Genomic DNA, 16,074 nt, shown 5'->3' on the forward strand with positions numbered 1-16,074 from the left:
TTGTGGTGCTGTTGTGTTACATTAAGGTGTTATTAAACAATTGTTAAAACCTTATTGATATAAGCACATTTGCTTTAACTCTTTATGGACCAGTTAGACTACTGGTTAGCTGGGTTTTATTCACTGTGGCACAATCTTATTTCCTAGCCTAGATATCTTCAGGCCGTGCATGAAATCATTTCATCCAGAAATCTTTGTAAAAATGTAAATCCCTCCAAAACTGCTTTCATTTTATTTGTTTTTAACATTTGGACAACTCTTTGAGACACAATCCATTGTCTTTTTCTGGTCTCTGTGTTCTAATTTCTGCTCCTGATGGATGTTTGACATCTGATGCTATTGTCAATTGCATCATCGCCCAAGCTGAGCATTTCTGTAGAAACCAGAAAAGACAAATCCTGCCAGCAGCTTCATCATCACTGCGTTTGTGCAGCCTCTGCCTTGAGCTCGCGAATGTGGTCATGTGGCCCCTTCCGCAGCAGGGCTGAGGGGTGTCTGTAGGAGCCCCCTAGACGATCCCAGAGCGTGAAGTATTGTCCGTAGTTATAGTTGAAGAAGAGGTGATGGTCTGTGTGGTGAGCAGCACCATTGATCAGACATATCAGGGGGCCGGGAAGGCGGTAGTCTCCATCGTGTATGGAAATGGTCCAGATGTTGACAAAGACAAAGAGTGACAGGTAGACCACCTGTAATGTAAATATCCCAGATGTGACAGAGTTTACATCATGCTTATACTGTACTTTTTGGAATTCTTTGCTTTTTTACACTTAACTTTCAAGCAAACATCATCAAATTGTGTCCACAAGCAGCTGAGCCAGAATAATAATGTTTAATGTATGCAGTGAAACTTGTATAGCTACTTGCAATACTGTTACCCCTCAGAGCTAACATCAGAATGTTTAGTAAACAGTGACAAGTAGACCACCACCTTGTGAAGGGGGAAGACGAAAGGGTATACGTGATAGGGCAAGCTCTGCAGGAAGCCATCGAGTGGGTGGAAGGCATGGCTGGCAAAAGGCGTAGGGATCTTGAATATATGGTGCTGCTTATGTAAGTGCTGAGGGGGAGAAACACAAATGGTCTTAATATTAGGATAATTTTACACCATGCAAACAAGGTACACAAAGTCCTACGGCGAATTTAATCGAGATTCAGAAAGTTGCTTCAGAGGTAAAAGACATAGCCCAATTTTGCAACTTTTATAAATTTCAGACTAAGTGGACATCTCACAAATAAATGATAAAAGTGAACAGTTACTGGCTTTATATATTGAGATGTAGCTCAGTTGTTGAATCACTCTTGATTCACTCTCCTTTTAGCTCTATATTGGTCTTCCACAGCTACTGAAGGAAACATCTGCCTCTTTAGCAGCTAAATGCGTCACTCTTTTACCAAGCAGTATTAATTGGCTTTATCAGAGCTTTTTCACTGGAAACAGCTGCCTGCTGAAAACAAGTTGATGAGAGCAGTGAACCAAAACAGTGAAGTTGTTGTCTGTAAAACCAAAACAATGAGCCAAAAGATGCTCATTTGCTCAGCTGAGGGAACCTGCAGAGTCAGGTGATAATTCTTAGTGGGTCCATCACTTCGAGTGACCCCCTTTTCCATTAAACATATTCATTTGATTCTTTGTTTTGATCAGAATTGTTAGGATTGTGGTTTTGTGTTGATGTTTTTCCTGTTTTAGTCTGTTTTTGGGTTCTGTGTTTCTGTAAGTTTTATTTGGGGTGGTGATGGCGCTTAGATAAGATGCTTGCCTTTGGTGTGTCCCTGAGCAAGACACTTAATCCCTAGTTGCCCCAGAGGTGTGCGACCTCTGACATGTATAGCAATTGTAAGTCGCTTTGGATAAAAGCATCAGCTAAATCAATAAATGTAATGTTAATGTAATTTCATCTTGTCATGGTTTGGGGTTTTGTAACCTAGTTTATTCTTTCGTTTATTTGCATGTTTAATTTACTTATTATCTGTCTTAGTTCTTAGTCCTGTGCCTTAGTTTATGTTTTAGTGTTTACTCCTGGGTGCTGTTTCAGAAAGTGGGATTAGTGAAAATGCTGAGTATGTTAAGCCTGAGATGAGGGAAACTCTGGGTTTTCTGTTTCAGAGATCGAGATCAGATTAACCGAAGATCAGTTACTTCGGCAACTGATGCTGTGAACCTAACCTCCTCCTGAGGAGTAGTTCAAATCTCTATGATGTATTTTATGGGCTCTTCTTTTATGTGTAATATGATTAAGATGTTATGGTAGGCTACAAATGCACAAAAGGTCCATTGAAATTGCTGTTTCATGCTGAACAAATCAGGATGAAATCTAAAAATATTTTATCAAGTGGTAGCATATTAATAGCCTACTTCTCATCATTAACACTGAGTACAGATGTGGTGTGTAGTCCACGTATACAGGGTAAACTCGAGTTAACCACGAACAAAACCTGCTCGGAGCAGTTTAGAGATGCAGCGTGAACTGCCATGGACCACAGGTTAACACTTATCCACCTTTCGTAGTACGGGTTAATCAGGAAGTTACACCCGACGTCACAAAGTTATTCCTGAACATACCTGGATAAGCCAGTTACCTCGCTTCATAGTACAGACCACTAGTCTTAGTCTGTTCGTTGTTAGGTTGTAGTTTATTTGTGTTATTTAGTTTTCTGTCTGTTAAATGTTGGTTTGTGTTCTCTATCTGGTGATTGTTCATTTGACAGTGTTTAGTCTTGTGTGCTTGCTTCCTGTTATGTTTAGTTTGTCTTTCAGTGTTCAGTCTGTCCTGTTTAGTTTTTATCCATTGAGTGTTCAGTTTGTGTTTCTGCATTTTGGTCTGGTCCTGTCTGTTCCCCTCAGTTGGTTTCACCTGCTTGCCTGTGTCTGATTGCCTCCACCTGGTCTTGGTCCCGCCCTAGTGTTTAAATGTTTGCTTGTTCTGCTCAGTCTTTGTTACATCCTGTCTGTGTTGAGTGTTCTGTCCCTGCGCTTTTTAGGATTTACCCCTTTGGATTGTACCTTGTTCTTTGTTTATGGATTTTCCCTTTGGATTATGTTTTTGTTTGGAATAACCTTTGTTTGGACATTTGCCACTGTGCTCTCAGTGTAAGCCTGCTTAGTTTTCTTTAATAAATGTTTGATTGAACTGCATCCTAATGGCTGTAGTCTGCATTTAGGGCCACACCTCTGTTCACAGCTACTGCACATTTTATGACTAAAATATTGTTTAGAGCACCTTAAATATTCATAAACATGCTAAAGCTCACCTTGTAAATGTTCTTATGGTGCATAGAGCGGTGTATCCAGTAGATGCTCATGTCAGTGAAGAACAAGAAACCAGCAATGCTCAGGAAGACCCCGGACCAGCCTGAAACAGAACAAACCAGTATGCTAATGGATGTTGGCTATTTTAGCCCTTTTAAACAAATGCGAAAGCTTTGTCTTGATTAACCGCTCACATTAAGGCAGTTAATCAAATAACTTTAATTTCAGATTTGAGTTGATTGAAGCTAACATAAATCCTGGCCTCGGTTTTAAGGTAACCATTGTCTTACCCAGAGGAGATCCGCTGATGTTGTCATAAAGTTTGCTGTTTCCCCTGACCTCCCAGAAGAAAAGTGCCACTGTAGGGAAGCTCATCCAGAAGATGGCAACAGTTCCTAGCTGAATCTCTTTTCTTACCTGATTCTGTCATTGGGTCAAAGACAAAATTAGGATTTGGGAGTTTGCTTTGGAATTGTTTCCAGGTCTGATGTTAAATAATAAAAACAAAATGGTCACTAACAGTTTACACCTCCAATCCATTCAATGACTTATAAATTGTCTACAGATGTCAGAACAGGGTGTTGTCCATTAAACAGTTACCTTAATAAACTGTGGATGTTTCATGAGCTTATGGTCAAACACATAGTAGAAGCTAAGAGTACCAAAGCCCAGGTAAATTAGCTCAGCTCCAAGGTTGGTCACCACCCACAGGCTGATTATCTGACGCACAGCCCAGTCCTCGGTCCATGATGCCGGGTAAACGTAGGGAGTGAAGATGTATGAGTCAGACATGTTCAGCACATGATCCATGCTACTGTGAAGATGAAATTAATAGTGTGACCATTGTTGTGTTTAGCCACAGGACAAAAAGCTGGATAAAACTTCAAAAACAGATACATATATGTGCAAATGTAGTGTTTCTTTGTGAAGACTGTGAAAAGCTTGCAAATCAGAATTTAATGGCTTTGCATTCAGTGTCCATGCTTTATGGACTAAGATCTGCTTTAGGTTTCAAAATTCATCTCCCATTTTATCCTTTTTTGTTGTTTGTTATTCTGTTATAGATGTTTTCCATTTTGTCTAACCAGGCCAAAACAGGCAGCTTACACACACACTTAAGATTGCAACGCATGAAACAGCGGAACAGTAGGAGAACAAACACAAGCATAGTTATATGACAATGAAATAAAAGCAGCATACCTGTTCAAATGGCTACTACCCTAATAGACAACTTTACTTGTTAGAGTGAATGACTGGACTCCTGTTGCAACTGACGCCAGTGCCTTAAAGCTGATGATACACAGAGCAACTTTTAGAGCAATCATGCAGGGCAACGTTGCCGTCAATGGTAATGAGTAAAGATTACTACCATAATCCCCTTCCCCCACCACTCCGCCACCCGCCCCGCACAGCCACTATCCGTTCAAAACATAGTCAGATTTGCCACTAGCAAGATTGCCCAGCAACATTGCTCAAAAAGTTGCCCCGTGTATCATCCCTGCCTGCTGGTCCTCCAATAATGCAGAATGTCTGTCCGAGACTACAGCACTTTGCAGATGATTTGTTTCTGTGGTTATCAAACACTGCATCTGATGTGATTAGTTTCACTTGATTGATGAACTTTTCTCAGACCCAATTAGACTAGATGCTAATCGGTGTGAAAACAGGGGAAGCTGGAAGCAACAGAGCTAGTTGAGCATTCACATACAGTACATGTGGACTTCATGCAATGTATAGAACTGCATCTGCTGCAATGGAAACACATGCAGGACACAGCTTCTCTCTCAGCAAAGTAGTCACCCAAGTGACGTAGCCTAGGTCTAGAAATGTCTCCACCTGACGTTTATAAATTCTTTGTACTGGTGAAGATCCCATTTTATTAACTCTTCACTTGTTACATATGCTTCAAATACAGGATGACTTCATTTTATTTAACCCCAGTATAATCACCATTACTATTAGCATGCACTGTAATACATGGCCTGTTAATGGTATAAATTCAAAACAAACAGGAGCAGCAGAATGATAACTGGTTCTGAAGAATTGATGCAGAACAGTTACCTTCACTGAAAACAAAATTATCACAAGCTCTAGATACATTTTCACCTTGTCGCCAGATTTACTAAAACTGATATTATTATTTCAGTGTTAATCTTTGTTGTCACTCATAATAAATTCCAAAGGGCTGTTTCGTGCTTTTCAAGATCATTTTGTCAGGATTTCCAAAAGAGCTGAACTGACCTGCTTTAGGGCCAAGGCCAGACGTCAAACACGTGTTAACCTTCCTAGAAAGTGGACAAGTCCTCCACACACAGCACGTACTCCAGCATATGATTTAAGATAGAAAACATGTGGCCTAATGTAGCAAATAAATTCTTGGCAGATGAACCACACGCTGCTGATATTAATTTATTTACCATGAATTCCAGTAAGTTTTTCCTAGAAGCCGGTAGAGATTCAGAGGGCAGCTTTTCTTTGCTTCATTTTGTCGAGGCAGTAGGCTAAGTATGTGTGGGGGGATCCAGGGAGACGGAGACGTGTCAGTCCTGGTGGAACAAGATCCTAGCATGCTCAGCAAATAACAAGGAGCTCAGTGACAAGACTTGATCTTCAACTCAGTTCTCCTAATTTTGGTACAGTTTGAGTGAAATGATCTTTCTATAGTAGCCTAATAATAGTTCATCTGATTCCAAGCAATGGGATGTGCTTCATTATATTATGATATGACTTATTAAATCATTTATATGAAATAAATGAAATCATTTCCAATCTAATGTCTTTTTATGCATAAATAATCACATCTGAAATTGAAATTGAAATTTCTGTTTTAAAATAAAATAAAATCACTTGTGAGGGTAAGCATTTTTTGCAGTGCATGTACCCTGTCCCATGCTGGGCTTAAGGATCAAATTCTCCTCGGTCTGCCCTTTACACACACACACACACACACACACACACACACACACACACACACACACACACACACACACACACATACTCCTGTTGTTTACTTATGTCACTTTTGGGGACATTACGCTAAATCGACTTAAATTCCTTTCCTGGAGACTTAATCCGAATCATAAACACTACTTGCCCAACACTAACTTTTATCACAAATCACTTTTATCACTTTTATCACAAAATCAGCAATTGCCCAATTGGTGACATGGCTTCTGTCTTCCCCAAGTCAGACAACACACACACACACATCATGCACACATCCTGCGCACACAGCAAAAGTAAGAGCTGCAAGTTTGATCAGGAGAAAATAAACCTCAAATATATCTATATAAGTATCTCCAATGTACTGTATAGTTTTTAGTTAACAGGTGACAATAGACTGTTTTGATGTATGTGCAGGCCATGTTTTGGTTATGTGCTCCTACAAAGTAAAAGTACAAATTGTACTACATGTGTTGCTTGCACATTTTTCCATCCATTAACTTCTACAGTAACACAGTAAACTGGAATGTAACGGGGTAGACCTGTATCGGCCTGATTTTGAGTGCAGTGATAGTGATTGATGTGATATGTACTGTGAGCTCTTACTAGTATTTATTGCTGCTCTTACTAGTATGTTTTGTCAGTTGTAGATCTGTTATTGATGCTCTGTTGATGCTTGTATGTTGTTTCTCAAATGTAAGTCGCTTTGGATAAAGTGTCTGCCAAATGAGTAAATGTAAATGTAATGTAAATGATGGGTGACCACCTAGAGTGAGTGTGAGTTTGGTGGGTGTGGTTTTCACATGGGTTGATTGCATGGGGATGTGCTGATGGCAGACAGGTGTGCTTGGGCGTGACCTCCAATCTGCAGCCATTTAACCAGCCACACACTAAGCTCTGAGAGTTTCTGCTTGTCTCCTGTGTGCAGTGTGCGGGTGTACTGAGGCTGCTGCTGATATCCCAGATAGTGTGGCACACGGCTGTGTTGTGGTCTGGGGAGTCGCATGGTGCAGAGCCACAGCTACTTAGTGGAGTTACCAGAGGCCTCAAGCAGTGAGGAGGCCACAACCGACCAGCCTGTGACCAACAGCAGACCCTGTCGCGTTGTTGGGCTTCGCCCACGCAGGGAGCCGACGCTGAGCACACCCAGCCACAAAGACCCTGATACCCTTTTATTTAAATGATCCTAAGCTTTCCCCATTTGAACTGACTTTTTAGCTTCAGCCTTGTTTTAACCCTTTTTTTTTTATGTCTATTTACTGAAATGCATGAATAAACTTGGAGGCTATATTTTGCACAGCTTGTTGGTGTTGTTGCCCACTTATTTTTAACCACTGGCTGGTCAATTCCAAACCAAAGAGGAGTGTTACAGGAACTAAACTGGAGAAAAAGTAATATGTAGACTATGTTTTTAAAATGAGCACAGAAAATACTAAATTTAGGACCAAATAGTTCAAAACTCAACAAGGAAAATCTCTCTCTCTCTAAATGTGTAGATGTCTCCCTCTTGTGGTCTCGGACACGAACAGCACCTCTCTGTCATCCCCCAAGTGTCCCAGAATAACAATCGTTGCAGTTTGGAAAAGAAAATATATATAAAGAAAAACACAACCAGCACATGGGACCAAACAATGGATGAATGACAAATGAATACCTTTGTATTTATGTTTCTAGCCAGAACCCAAACTCTTAACAGGCTAACTGAGCTTAATTATGTTCTGAAGTGTTTTTTTACTTACAATACTTCACTAACCACCTGTAGTCCCCAACATCCTGTTTGAATAATTCATAATCACTACAGATGTGTCTCATGTATTCATAGGTGTCATTTACACTGGGGACGCTGGGAACATCAATCACTTTTTTTAAAGCATGTTAAATATGTTCTGAAAAATGGTTGGCAGTCCAAAACCAAAACCATCTGATCGCACAGGCAGTAGTAGACATGAAGAGGCTTTTCTCCATCGTCGTGCTCCTCTCTGTCTCTTGTGTCCGAGCACACAACACTTCTAGACACGACCTTCGGCATGTTGAGCCATTTAAATATCTTATAAAACAGGACCGTCTAGTGCAATGCTATTGTTGAAACGCCATAAGCACCGGGTAGAATTTTTCCTGGACACGGAAACAACGCAACACTTCCGGTGTATGTCACTGTTCCTACCAGAAACAAGTGCTCCCTTTTTGTTCGCATGGTTAGAAAGTTCCGCGGAGGCCAAGTTCAAAATAAAGCCAGGGAGTTTATTTATAATATATGTCGTCTTATTGATATCAGGAGTCAGCACTACAACATAACACACGGACTTGGGTTTCAGCTTTATATAGGCCTACTGCCTCCCTTTGAGAGTCAGCTTTGTTAGATCAGTGGTTCTCAAACTTTTTCACATCAAGGACCCCTAAACTCACACAAATTAGACCACGCACCCCCATTGTGATAGAATTTTATATTACAGAAAGTGTATGAAACCTTTGACCCAAGTAGTCATACATATTCTGTCATTGTTCCTTATGGATGGAATTATAACGAAAATAAATTATTCCACTTTTTGCTGGGGACCCTGGACTCCACTTTGAGAACCATTGTGTTAAATGACTTTACACTGTACAGCTCATTTTTTTCCGAGGCTTGAAACCCTACACGTAAGACCACTTTAAGCCAAAACCAAGACAACACATCCACGTTAAGGAAATCAATTTATTGCAACGCTGAGACGAGTACAAAATACATTTTATGTAGACATTTGCAGTTAGTCATTAGTTGTTAACACAGGCGCCATCACAAGGGCAGTAGAGCGCTGATGTTGCAGGCTCCTCACTGACAGCAGCTGGTGTCGCACTTCTTCCCTTTGCACACGCAGCCGGAGGCGCACTTGCTGCAGCCTGGTGGGCAGCATGAGCAGCAGCCTGCAACAAGAGAAAGAGTTCGTTAGTGACAGGCCAGCGGTCAAGTAAGCTGCCTGAGAAAAGAGAGAGTGCTGATCTCACAGCTGATGCCAGCTCAAGTACCCGAACATGGACAGTAAGACACCAAGTCAAGTCATCCATTGGGCACAGATTGGTCAACTTGGTGCCGTGAACTAGAATTTAGCCTACACCTTTACGCTGCAGCTAATTAAGCCAATTAACAGCCTCTTGGGCAGCTGGTTGGAGGCAGATAGGCTGCACACTACAGCGTCAACATAAATGACTGAATTTTTACTCTGCCTCGTGAGTATTCTACTGTTACAGTATTTAATGAAATATAAAATGCTATCGAGGGTGAAGGGGGAAATGTAGCTTAAGCAATTCAGATATATTGCATCCAGTAGTCCCTCTGACTGGGTCAAGATTAAATACCAACACAATACGTCATGTTATCGGTGTAAAGATGTCAGACTTACTCTTCTTGCAGGTGGTGCAGGAGCAGTTTGTGCAAGCGCAGGATGCTCCGCACTTGCAGGTTCCACCTGGAAGACAACAAATTAAGCCAGATCAGCTTCACATTGTCCAAAAATGACAAATAGTCTGGTCTCCAACCATGAGAAATGTTGAGACAAGACATAACAGTTAACACTTACTCTTGGAGCAGTCGCAGGGATCCATTGTTCGATTGATGTCTTCTTCGTGTGCTGGTGGAGTATGTTCAGTGTCAAACGACTCACTGTTGTGACTGTCAGTGAAGAGGCGGCTCTTTTATAGCGTCCTGGAAACAACAGGACTGGGTGCAAAATGCGCCTGCCACTGCACGCTGGCACCTAGCAGGTAATTACAAAGAAGTGTGTGCACACGACTTCTTGGTTAACCACCGAGGAGCGGGAGAAGTGAGATTCCCAGGCAAGGACGAGTTGGCTTGTTGTCTTAAAAACATCTTAGACTATGTATGGTGGTATAAAGAGAACAGGTTACTAAGGTTCATCTACAGATTGTCTCGTTTTCTGTATTTTTCACCTGTTTCCCCCAGTAGGATATTATGATGTCCTTTCTATACGCTACGTGTGGCCAGCAGGAAATCTCTGAGTAGAAATTTCGGTGTGCAAAGACCAAAAAGTCATGTGCTCAGTTTGCGCACGGATTTACAAAACGAAAGTATGTGGAGGAGCACTTATAGTGAAGATGCGTTCCTAGGTAGGCTACAAAGTGGACTTCCGACATGTGGCCCCTCAAAATAAACAAACGGTACAAACAAACTGCTGTCTGTTGACGTTTGTCCGCTCCCTCCCGCAGCTCTGCACCCGACCGCTTCACCCAGCGCTCGTGAGCAAACCAAAGCAAACAGCCCATTGTAGCCTGTTGTGCTGCTTTTACGTACCATATGCGGTAGGAAATATCTAATTCAAGGGTACACGTGACATCTGAGGAGTTTTTTCTGTTTGATATTTCAGAGGTCATACAAAATTATTTTATTTAAATCAGAATTCCATCAAAATCTGTGTTTAGCATTATTACAATTTTATGATGAATCAGACCGGGCTGGTCTGTGACCACGAATAGCCTAAGTGGAATATTAGGATAGCCTACTCCCTGCTGTTTTTAATACTGTGGAGATAGTTAGCATACTCCAGCAATTAACACTAGTGTAGATACTCTTATGTGAATTACTGGATCTTTATATTATGTTCGCTTGTTACCTTTAGCTGGCACATGTTTGTACAGGTGGGTGTCGATTTACATTCACTGCCCTCGGATGTAGAAGCTTGTGGTGGGAGCCTGAAGGCAACATTGTTTCTTTTTTGCGCTCGCCACCATCCAGCAGTGTTTTTCCACGTTAAGTGATTGCTGCATGTCGGCACCGTAATGATCTGAGTCATTACATGATGTGACCAGTGCAAATCACTATGTGTAACCATAGTGTAACGAGTGAACTAAAAGATTTAGAGCAGAGTGCAACTTTTTCTTTTACAAAGAACTAGAATATTAATGAATATAAAATAAAATAAACATAACATTAATTAATTATTAAAGTCCACATCGGGTAACATGAAATGTGGTTCTTGAGAGAAAATAGCCTACAAGAAATAATTTATTTATATATGGTTGCCTATATTGTTAATGTTAATTGCCTTGTCATAGGTCACATCAGCCAAAGCATAGTGCAGACAAATGTTTGTTGTGTAGAAAAGTGGTGTTCAAATCCGGAGAGCTTTATTTCAAATGTAAAATAAGATCCCAAATTCTCCTAAGATACCAAATAATGCAGACCCCAGCAAGCAATAGCCGTCATTTCACCGTCTAGGTTTTCTATAGACCTCATTTAGTCCTGCTATGAGTAACCCACTTCTAGCCACAATAACTTTACATGTGATTACATGACGTTTTTGCCAAAATAACTTGCAGGGTGTATGATATTTCATCATGTAAGCAAGGTCTACAGTGATTACAAGTTTTATTGTTTCATTCCTTTCACATGTTTTACGCGCAGCTTGTGGGTAGCCACGATTTAGCTCGTAGACAGACCGGCTATTTGTAGCCCATGTTAGTCAAAATGGTCAAAAATGATTAATAGTGGTTTTTGCCCTGATGGTTGATATTAGGGCTGCAGCTAACGATGATTTTAGTATTCGAAGCTTCGATAGATAATTTCAACGATTCATCGATGCGTCGTTTAAGAAGTACTTTTGCTTGGCGGCGGCGCCCCCCGTTAACGACTGCAGTCAAGCCAGACTCCACTTCGAAAACGACAGTCAAGCCAGTCCTCGCGCTGTTTTGCGATGCATGGTAACATCGTGTCGCAGCACATTTCAAAATAAAAGGGAGCTTCTGCTGAACATAATGCAATTGATGTGGCAGAAACGATTGAATAAATAAATAAATGCTTAAGACAACACAAGTATCTAAAGAAAATATTACATTCTGACAGAAAGATTAATAAATTTAGCCAAGATCTGAACTCATATAAAAAGAAAACCACTAACTCATTTCACTTCACAGTGATAGCAGACCACCTCAGGGTGTCCCTCTGTCAATATCAGAGCAATCTGATGTTTACTTTGAAATTACAGCCCTTGAAAATGTCTAATATTTGCACTGAATTTGCTGATTTCAGATGGATGTAAAAAGAAAACCCTTGGTGAAGATCCGTAATACACTATGTTGCAAACGTTTTAGGACGCTTGCCTTTACATGTACACAAGATAGTTAATGAAATCCTATTCTTAATCCGTAGGGTTTAATATGGTGTAGCATGACTACATTGTTTTAATAAATTTGTGAGAATTAATACCAAATTATGAATTTTAATATTCAGAAAATATTAATCCATAAATCTCTTTTGACCATTCTTCTATAATCCCATTTGTGAGGTCAGGCACAGATGTTGGACGAGCAGGCCTGGCTCACAGTCTCGATCTAATTCATCCCAAAGGTGTTCTATGGGTTGAGATCAGGACTCTGTCAGTCAGGTTCTCCACACCAAACTCGCTTATCCATGTCTTTCTAAAAAGAAAACCTGCAGTTTCCACCAACTCATTTCACTTCCCAGAAATAGCAGACCACCGTAGAGCATCCCTCAGTCAGTATCAGAGCTTTCTGATGTAGAGTTACAAAATTAAAGCCCTATAAAATGTCTTATATTTTCACTGAATGCCCCCTGAATTCAGATTGATGGTAAAAAACACAAAGGTAGTGTTAATGTTAAATGGGGGCGGCTGTGGCTCAGGAGATAGAGCGGGTTGCCCGTCAATCAGAAGCTCAGCAGTTCAATCCCCAGCTCCTCCAGGCTGCATGTCGAAGTAAAACTAAAACTTCTGTAACATTACGGATCTTCACCAAGGGTTTTCTTTTTACATCCATCTGAAATCAGCAAATTCAGTGCAAATATTAGACATTTTCAAGGGCTGTAATATCAAAACCAAACATCAGATTGCTCTGATATTGACAGAGGGACACCCTGAGGTGGTCTGCTATCACTGTGAAGTGAAATGAGTTAGTGGAAACAGGAGGTTTTCTTTTTACATGAGTTCGAATCTTGGCTGAATTTAGTAAGCTTTCTGTCAGAATGTAATATTTTCTTTAGATACTTGTGTTGTCTTAAGCATTTATTTATTTATTCAATCGTTTCTGCCACATCAATTGCATTATGTTCAGCAGAAGCTCCCTTTCATTATGAAATGTGCTGCGACACGATGTTACCGTAATGTCTAGAAAAAACACGCATTGCAAAACATCGTGAGGGCTGGCTTGACTGTCGTTTTCGAATAGGAGTCTGGCTTGACTTCAGTCAGTAAGGGGATCAGCTGTGCGTTTATAGGTGATAGATATTTAATAGTCCTTTCGGAATATCATAGTGTGTCATACAGCAAACATCAGACCAACAACCAGACATCTGCTTAACAAACAAACATCACTGGAGTGCTATACAAGTTATACTAAAGGCTCCTGCAGACTACACGACTTTTAGCATCGGCCGATTGCCATGCGTTCACACAATTTGCGGTCTTATGATGGCAGTCTTGAAGTTGTTGTGGCGTTCACACTACCTGACTGATCACTGATCGGTGACGGGGACACACACACTACAGGAGCTGACAGCGCTGTGTCACCCCAGGCTGGTCTCCAAACCAGGTTTTGTCAAGAAAACACACATGGAATGTGAAACGGGAAATGAGCGATCCTGCACACGAAACAGCTGTTTGTAATTATAAAGATGGCGATAATAAAGACAAAGAGTCTGGGTGAAAGGATGGATTAGCACAGGCAGGTAGCAGAGCTGTCTCTGAGCTACAGAGAGAGCTGGAGGGGAGTTAAAAGGTGCAGCTCCCCAAAAACCCAGTTAACTCATGACTGTGGGGTTACACGGCCCAAAAAGGAGAACAACAAACGCAGTGCACATTTTCAGCTGAGGTCTGCCGCTTACTTTGGCTTCAACTCAACAATCAATCATGATTTCAGATAAATGCTAAAGTTGCTGTTACCTTGTCTGTGGTCTGCTGGCAGAGCACCTTTTGTTCAGCTGCCGTCTTTCTCCTTGCCCGAGTACATTCGCTGCAAGTGTTCACACACAAAGCGAGAAGGCGATTTTAACGCAATAACGTGAATAAACAACTGTATCAACCCAAATTAAACATTTTGCTGTAATTAAATAGCAATAAACGGATTAAACTGATGCCGAAATAACTACAACATGATGCAGATTTGTTAAACATATGAATTCATGCTTTGTCAGGTCTGTCAGCAAGACAGCGGGACAACAACTTCTAAAATGTTTGTTTTCTGAATGGAGTTTGGATCGATCAGGGCTATGCTATGCTAACTTGGTCACAGTAAAGTACAATGATAGCTGGAATAAAGTTACAGACACATGTTTTCTGAACTCACCAGGTAGTTCAACCTTCTCGCTTTCTTTTAACCAAGCAATGTCCAGTTTTGTCCGGTTTTTATATATATATGAATTCGTAGTCCGACAGAGCTAACGACGCTAACAACACTGGAACCGGATGTGCACGGAAGCTAGCTGCTGAGAAGCTCCAGTGAAGATAAATCAACGTTGTAATCCCAAAAACTAAAGTAAAACGCTAATTTAATAAAATACTAATAATAATAAATTAAATTTGTATAGCGCTTTTCACGAACTCAAAGTCGCTTTACAGAGCAGATAATAAAACATGACAACAAATGGCTACCCATAGGCAGTGGTGAAGAGATGGGTCTTAAGGCGGGACTGGAAAATGGTGAGGGACTCAGAGGTGCGGATCTCATGGGGGGAGGGAGTTCCAGAGCCTGGGAGCTGCCCTGGAAAAGGCTCTGTCCCCAAAACCGCGGAGCTTGGACTTGGGGACGTAGAGGAGACCGGCTGAGGTGGATCTGATGGACTGTGAGGGTTGGTAGGGGGAGAGGAGGACAGTGAGGTATGAAGGGGCCAGGTGGTATGGCTTTGTAGGTAAGGACCAGGATTTTGTATGTGATCCGGTGAGAAATGGGAAGCCAGTGTAGTTGTTTTAGGACTGGAGTGATGTGGTGCCAGGATTTGGAGCGGGTGATGAGTCGTGGGCTGACTTCTGGACCAGTTGGAGTCTTTTTATGTAGGTTGAGCTGATACCAAGGAGTAGTGAGTTGCAGTAGTCCAGCCGTGAGGAGATGAAGGCGTGAATGAGTCTTTTAGCTGCAGAGGGTGTGAGTTAAGCAGTTAACTCCGAGGTAGTAAACGGCGTAGTTGTTGAGCATAATCCAGTCTGACTACAGGTGTTTATTTGTCCAAAGGTTGCAGCGCTGCTCTCTGTTCCTCTCCCTGAGAGCAGAGTTTGGATGCCGGAGCTTGTGCACCGCGAACACTCCAGTCCAGAGAGTAAAGCTAAACACTGACGTGAACAGTAACATTACCTGTACTGCCGTATAACATCCACCTCACACCAAACAGTAAATTGTAAAGTCACACACACAAAAAGTGTTTATTTATGACGTTTTGGCATTTATTTAATCCTACGAAAGGACAAGAAAAAAGACCTTTGTAAATTAAATTTGATGCTTTGTAAATTAAATGTACTTATTTTTAGAATATGAAATGTAAGACATTTTTAATACTTTTAAGACCCCGCGGGTACCCTGTTCAAAGCGTTTTGTCTCGGTGTGATATTCACCGTGGTGTCCTGCAAGTCCTGCAAACGTCTTCAGGTGCTGAAAATGAGGTTTTGAAAATGTGTGTTGGTGCACCCTTCTTAAAATGTCAATGATGACAGATTAATCAGTGAGACTATTCTAAAGGGAATTTGTATGTGAACTTGCTCAAGCTGAAGTGACTGTCTAAAAAAATAATTGGCAATAGTTAATAGATTCAGTCAATCATTGAAGTAATTTATCAAGAAAAAAAATGCCAAACTTTCTCAGTTTCCATCCTCAAATGTGAAGACCTGCAGCTTCTCTCAGTTTCAGCGTCCTGGTTCATGCTGGTTCTTTGTCACACTGTCACAGCT

The 16,074-nt window shown here is 41.1% G+C and overlaps 2 protein-coding genes across 4 annotated transcripts; both read right to left on the reverse strand.

Moving 5' to 3' along the window:
- Positions 1-416: 416 nt before the first annotated feature.
- LOC119893522 (lathosterol oxidase-like) lies at positions 417-14,517 on the reverse strand. Of its 3 annotated transcripts, XM_038705741.1 has the most exons (7): positions 14,483-14,517; positions 14,080-14,149; positions 3,848-4,061; positions 3,538-3,670; positions 3,250-3,350; positions 929-1,057; positions 417-686 (listed from the first exon to the last, which is right to left on the reverse strand). In XM_038705741.1, the coding sequence occupies exons 3-7, from the start codon at positions 4,055-4,057 to the stop codon at positions 417-419; spliced, it is 843 nt and encodes a 280-aa protein (XP_038561669.1). In that variant the 5' UTR covers positions 4,058-4,061; positions 14,080-14,149; positions 14,483-14,517. The 3 variants fall into 3 exon arrangements, with proteins under 3 accessions (XP_038561669.1, XP_038561668.1, XP_038561670.1); XM_038705740.1 differs by lacking the exons at positions 14,080-14,149; positions 14,483-14,517 and adding an exon at positions 5,665-6,514; XM_038705742.1 differs by lacking the exons at positions 14,080-14,149; positions 14,483-14,517 and adding an exon at positions 5,489-6,514.
- Positions 8,901-9,889, reverse strand: LOC119893531 (metallothionein B-like). The gene is made up of 3 exons (XM_038705752.1): positions 9,748-9,889; positions 9,571-9,636; positions 8,901-9,094 (listed from the first exon to the last, which is right to left on the reverse strand). Exons 1-3 carry the CDS (start codon positions 9,770-9,772, stop codon positions 9,003-9,005), a joined length of 183 nt encoding a protein of 60 aa, XP_038561680.1. The 5' UTR covers positions 9,773-9,889; the 3' UTR covers positions 8,901-9,002.
- Positions 14,518-16,074: the final 1,557 nt, after the last annotated feature.

The sequence above is a fragment of the Micropterus salmoides genome, unplaced genomic scaffold (genome assembly GCF_014851395.1).
Source record: "Micropterus salmoides isolate LMB-PRFRI ecotype aquatic unplaced genomic scaffold, ASM1485139v1 Ms_hic_scaffold_8, whole genome shotgun sequence".
NCBI classification, from domain to species: domain Eukaryota; kingdom Metazoa; phylum Chordata; class Actinopteri; order Centrarchiformes; family Centrarchidae; genus Micropterus; species Micropterus salmoides.

What these genes read in the sequence shown, in the direction of transcription:
- LOC119893522 (XM_038705740.1), bottom strand. Translation starts at nt 5,816, where the DNA reads ATGCTAGGATCTTGTTCCACCAGGACTGACACGTCTCCGTCTCCCTGG. An exon ending in AACATCCACAGTTTATTAAG is followed by an intron (nt 3,671 to 3,847) that starts GTAACTGTTTAA and finishes ACCCAATGACAG; the next exon opens with AATCAGGTAAGAAAAGAGAT. An exon ending in TCGTCTTCCCCCTTCACAAG is followed by an intron (nt 687 to 928) that starts GTGGTGGTCTAC and finishes TTTACATTACAG; the next exon opens with GTGGTCTACCTGTCACTCTT.
- LOC119893531 (XM_038705752.1), bottom strand. Translation starts at nt 9,772, where the DNA reads ATGGATCCCTGCGACTGCTCCAAGA. An exon ending in TCCCTGCGACTGCTCCAAGA is followed by an intron (nt 9,637 to 9,747) that starts GTAAGTGTTAAC and finishes GTTGTCTTCCAG; the next exon opens with GTGGAACCTGCAAGTGCGGA. An exon ending in CTGCACCACCTGCAAGAAGA is followed by an intron (nt 9,095 to 9,570) that starts GTAAGTCTGACA and finishes CTCTTGTTGCAG; the next exon opens with GCTGCTGCTCATGCTGCCCA.